This window comes from Bemisia tabaci, chromosome 3 (assembly GCF_918797505.1).
Source record: "Bemisia tabaci chromosome 3, PGI_BMITA_v3".
Lineage (NCBI taxonomy): Eukaryota > Metazoa > Arthropoda > Insecta > Hemiptera > Aleyrodidae > Bemisia > Bemisia tabaci.
Window position 1 is genome coordinate 26,604,670 of NC_092795.1, and position 6,004 is coordinate 26,610,673.

Below are 6,004 nucleotides of genomic sequence, written 5' to 3' on the forward strand. Positions count from 1 at the left end.
CCACTTTTTCAAGGGTCTTGAAAATTGGTGGAACTCCACGCAACAGTTGAGTTCCCTCTGGGAGAAATTGATGAAATATCTGATAAAGAATGTGAAAAAAAAAATTGATGGAAATTTTTTTGTCAAGATGACATGATAATTCGAAGGAATCCACAAATTGGTTGGAAACAGTGTTCACGCGTCATTTTTAATTCAAAATGTGGAGCGTAAAACAAGGGGATACAACAATTTTTCTTTGGCTGTGGCAGTTCTGATTCATTATGAATTGTTATATGAGGAAATCTTAGGGAAAAAACATGTGCACAGTTTCATACTTACTTCGTAGGGTATCCTATTACCACAGGCACTCATTAAAGATTCGACTTGATAAAAGGAGTCAATGATGAAAACAAAAGAGTCTTAAAAAATACAATTCTGTAATTGATATTAAAAAAGAAAATCTCTCTTAGACAGGCATAAAATTATTCTTAGTCACAAAAAACTAAAAAAATGAAGGGTAGAGCAGTACCCTATCAAATCACAGCAAATTAAAAAAACTTGAACAACTCCAGAAATTCACTGCTTTTTCTTTCCCTGGGGCTTGCCCTTCTTTTTCTTGCCTATCGACTCGGTCAACTTCTTGATATCTTGCTTAGAATCTTCTTGGCTGATTTTCTTCTGCTTGGCAGCGTTTTTCTTTCCTACAGGCTTCGTTGCTGAAACATCCGTACCCTCTGATGTCAGTTGGACGCATCGCTCAATTGCGGCTTTCAGTTGGGGTTGCTCAGGCACAGATTGTTTTGTCTTTTTCTTGGTCCTTGCAGCCTTGCGCTCAGCACCTTTCAGAACTTTGTACACTTTCTTGATTAGGGGTCCAAACTTTTCATTTTTATACATTGGCTCAGTCTTTACCCATGTCTGAAAAATAAAACAGAGATAAAATCAGATTGAGCATTGAGATTCTACACTTAATGCACTTCTCTGGAAAGGAAAATTTTCAAAAGAAACAAACCTTCATCTTCAAATTAATGATAGATTCAGAAACGTCATTGGAGACAAACAACAACAACCACGTACTAGAGAAAGTTACAGCTCGTACAGAGAATAGTAGATAACTCACATTTAGAGGACAGTGTAAACTTTGATAATTGGACGTATTTATGCTAAAAGAAACTATAAACATAGGGGTTGAGTGCAAACATAGTTCCTCTCAGTCTAAATGCATCCAATTGGTAATATTTAGGCCCATTATAAAAGCTCAATTTCGGGTACGACAGCCTTGGCTTGTAATATTGATTCGTTCATTCACACTTGGATCAACAAAATCCAGTAATACCACCACTACGGCCTGTCTCGCACACTACAAAAATGCTTCAATACTCTGCTAAAAAGAGACTGCGATTGCTGCACTTGCACTATGGCTGCAGTATCGGTGAACTGAAGTGGGAATTTGCATAAAAATCTGAGTATTTTAATCTAAAGAGCAAGGAAAGGTCCACGAGGCGGGAGACTCTCCTTGGTGCCTGTGAGAACTCTGGATTATAAAAGCAAGATGATCCTCTGAGACTAATTATTGATTCAAAAAATTGTTTATTGCGCCTGATAAAAGGAATAGATTATCTGAGTCTCCAGTGCATGTAATAGATTATCTGAGTCTCCAGTGCATATTATTTACGGAGTTGTGAGGTTTACAGGAACACAGCATTACAGGAAAAAGTTCATTGCAATGGGCAAGAAAATGATGGAACAAAGAAATTGGTCCAACCCCCCCCCCCCCCCCCCAGAAATCCACGTTACAATGGTGGCATATTTTGAAGTTTTCTTGCTGAATTTTTCAAATTTCGCTTCCAAAACTTTCTACTGAGAGAACAGAAAAATACAAAATAAACTATTATGCAAAAATAAAAGAAAGAAGGTTAAAACTAAAAGCTACTTACAACATAATTCTTTTTCCACAGTGGCAGCTTGTCGTATTTCTTGGATCTTCTAATGAGGTCAGCTTCATCTTTCGGGATTTTTTTCTGTGACAAAATGAGATCAATTGTGTTTTGCCAAGCTTCAATTTTCTCCTTTCTCCTTTGCAAAATCTTCTCTTCCTGTTCTTTTGTCAAAGGCTCCTTCGGTTTTTGTGGGCCTTTTACAGCGGGAGATCCATTTACAGGGGTTTCTGCTTTGGATCCTTTTTTCTTGCCTCGCCTTGTTTTTTTGCCTGCATTTGGGCTTGCGCTAACTTTGGTAACTGCCTCAGAATTTTTATTAGCATTCTTCGCTTTATTTACCTTGAAATTCTTTTTCTTCTCAAACTTGGATACACTTGTACCGTTAGTATTATTACTATTTGGCACACCTGCAGCTTCTGTTTTCACCTTCTTGTTGGGAGAACCGGGTTCTTGTTTGATAGATTTTGCAAATTTTGGTTGCTTGCTGGGCGCAGCATTAGGGGAGCCTGGTTCTTGTTTGATTTGTTTCTTCTTATCTTGATTACTGAAAAACAAATTGGAAGAGAGAAAATTAAAATTTTTTATTTTGATACCGATTTCATGATTTTTTTGGGTGAATACTTGAACACTGAAGATACAATCTTAATTAATTTAATAGAATCCTTTGAGCTTCTAACTCGCATTTTACACTTGAATAATGCAAGGGGCTCATGAGAAGGTGTTTAATTTTGGGCTCTTAGGTATAACATTCAACAGATATAGATACTAAGGAGGTAAATTCTTGTTCTTATCTTCACTTCTTCTTATCTTTACTTCAACAATACAGAAGACGGACCTTTTGCTCCTTATCTACACATCTACTCATCAACAAGGTTGCCCGATTGGCATAATGGACGTATTTGATGGGAACTAGCCTGACATGACCGGATTTACATAAGTGCCACCCCTAGGCCGTCAAGATTTTGCCGTCCCCCAAAACTTATTGCCGTGTCTTTTGATGGAAAACATTTTGTGAAATTAGTAATAATGACTTCATGAAGATCAGTAAAAGTAAGAGAACTTATTGAATTTATGTAGTAAGACATTGCATAAAGCCAATATTGGTCCTGGCAGAGAAATATCTCTTTCTATCTGTTTTCATTGCAGTCTTGTTTAGCATTTTTTGAGAAGCAATGCTACAGTGATCACTTACTATAGAGTCCAATACATCAATTTTACCTAAATCGATGTTTGAAAGACAGTTATCTAGGAGTGTCTCAGAGGTCTTATCAAATCTGGTGAAAGTGTTTTCAATATTGAATTTCAGATTAAATGAGGCAGCTAATGTCCTAAAAGATTTGTTATGACAGCAGTAGTAATCATTCATATCTACATTGAAATCCCCAAAGAATATTTTTTCATTTTCTTGCGGTTTAACTTCTTCTGGTAACTTGTCCAGATTTTCCAAAACATTTTTAAAATCTCCAGTTGGTGGATGATGAATAGTTATAATGTGGACAGGTTTAACAATTTGGACCCCACCTGTCATAGTGATCTTAATACCTGTGAGTTCAAAAGCCTCTTCAATAGCCAAGTGATGTATATTCAGTTGGTCAGTTGGGTTGAACATAAATACTAGCTTCTCCTCCCCCTTAACTTTTTGATTAAAAGATGAAGTAATTTTGAACTGATCCAAATTGATGACATCAGTTACCTCATTTGTGTTGAAAAACCACAGTTGATATTTTAAGAGTTTTGTAATACTTTCATACTTAAATTCGACTTAAAAAATAGCTAAAAAGGGTTTCCTAATACAAACAATGTAGCAGTTTTTTAGAGGTTGTCTTTCAAAGTATTTTTTAACAGTCGTTGCTACTAGGGAACTAGTTTAAACTTATTTTTTAAAATTCACGACAGATTCAATACATTACAGTGGCTAAGAAGTTACGTACAATTTATTCTTCACTTCCTCGATGCCTTTAGTGATGCTGCCCTTTTCTTTACCCTTCTTTTCAATTTTGCCATTGAGGACACCCAATTTCTTCTCCTTCTTCACTTGTTTTTTGCTGACTGCTGGAAGGCCCATTTTGAGCTAAGCTAAAAAGGAGAAAAAGTTGAGAATTAATAAATAGTACTACCAAACCATAATTTAGGAGCCATTGCTGAAGCATCTCCTTGAAGCTGTGTCATGACGCTAGAATAATACAAATTTCTGAGCTGAAGGCTGATTGAAGGGCAGTATTTACCCTTAATTAAACAGTGAGTAAACTTATCCAATGCCGGTTGGTTTTCCTGTTCACTGAACGTAACCTAATGGTCCCCTCGAACTTAAGACCAACAGACCAATGGACATTGGGTGGAGATGTTATGCATACATAGTACGTAAACACACAAGCCATAGGGTGAGTCAATCAGAGTCGAACAATGCTGACTGCTTAGCGTCAAATAATTCTGGTTTCAAACCACTTTGAAAACATATCTTGGATTAGAAATTAACAACACAACAAATGCTGTTAATTCAACATTTTCACTTACCTGCTTGTCATAGAAAATAAATATTGACAAAGTTGAGATTAATAAGTGGACGTACTTTTGTTGTTTGTTTATATTTTTGACGACCAGCCTCCTGAATATGATTAGGATGAATTTTCGAAGACCCCTCAGGGCTAGTCCTGTGCTTAGTCCCCCACTCCCCGTATACCCAGCCCTAGATGACCATTGCCTGAGACCATCGAACACAGGTAACCTGGCCAGGAACGAACCCAGGACCTCCTATTAGTAGGAGCACCACAAGCTGCCAACAACTCATCTGTATTAAATTGTATATGGACACATTTAGGCTACCTAGAACTGTGTTGCACACTAACCCTGAGCACATAGAACCTTTTAGCTCTAATAACATCCGTACAATGCGTAACGTACTTGAGTAGTTTTCCAGAAGAACCAACTTTTCTTGCCGCTAAAGTATGCGATAGATTCATTTCTACTCAACTTTGGGACAGTCTAGTGAAAACTTCCCATTTTTCCAATTGTGAGCTCAGCAAAATTGGCCCAGTTCTCATAGCTTTGAAATGGATATTGCTGCTTCTGACAAATAGTAATCGCTGAGCCTAAAAGCCGAGCAATACGCTAGGCAGTAATTGGGTTCAGAGAGACGGAGAACTCAGAGCTGCCACAAAGCACTTATCATTGCAGAGCTGATCTCACTGACTTGAGAAGAGTGCGTACTATATGCAATAGCAACAAAAACAGCAAAACTACAGGTTTAGCTGTGCAAATTGATCCTTGAAACTGGGCGGACGGAGTCGTAAGCTAGGACTCCTTTCGCTGCACACCCTCTCATAAACAGGTAGTGGGATCATGGCTGAGTTCGGATATCAGCAGTATAGAATTCTGACGTAAAGCAGAAATTAAGGTTTCGGTTGATTGATTTGACCAAGATCTTTCGTTGACGAAGTTACTAAGTAACTTCGTTTTGGACAAGCATGGCAAGTAGACTCACCTACAGATTTCCTAATGGGTTTAAACTTGATGGTACAGCAAGCTGCCTGAAAATTGATGGAGAAGACACTAAATAAAGAACTACAACATCATTAAAGATTGATATTTAAGGAAATTCGGTGAAAAACATGCGGCCACGCCATGTGCAAAGGCTGAAGATGCACTAATTGGACTTTGGAGGTTAGGTTCTTTGAGTTTTGAATGTTTCCGGTTCGGTCCATTCCATATTCCATAGTGACACCTGGAATAGACCGTATTCGATAACGGTTCGATGTATCGTTTGGTTCAAAACAATGGAACATAACCTCAAACCAAACTCCGAGGATATTAATTGGAAAAGCTGAAAATGAGAAATTTCCTGACAATTTCACTTTGCATTGGCATTTGGTACTCAAAAGAATAAAAAATCTGTTTCAAAAGATCCGTTCTCACAGATTTCTGAATTTACTTTTGAGGCTATGTTTATGTTTTGAACCAATCGATATCGATACAATCTCACCCGTTTGATGTATCGAATACGATCTATTGGAACTGGACAGGCTGGCGGGAATTTCGAATTCTCACATTCCAACATTTTGGCTACGATAAATTAATTATTGGTCTGT

General features: G+C 37.6%; 1 protein-coding gene across 1 annotated transcript; it reads right to left on the reverse strand.

Moving 5' to 3' along the window:
• Nucleotides 1-399: 399 nt before the first annotated feature.
• LOC109031161 (uncharacterized) lies at nt 400-5,582 on the reverse strand. The gene is made up of 4 exons (XM_019042518.2): nt 5,401-5,582; nt 3,851-3,995; nt 1,917-2,463; nt 400-897 (listed from the first exon to the last, which is right to left on the reverse strand). Exons 2-4 carry the CDS (start codon nt 3,982-3,984, stop codon nt 556-558), a joined length of 1,023 nt encoding a protein of 340 aa, XP_018898063.2. The 5' UTR covers nt 3,985-3,995; nt 5,401-5,582; the 3' UTR covers nt 400-555.
• Between the last annotated feature and the right edge of the window lie 422 nt (nt 5,583-6,004).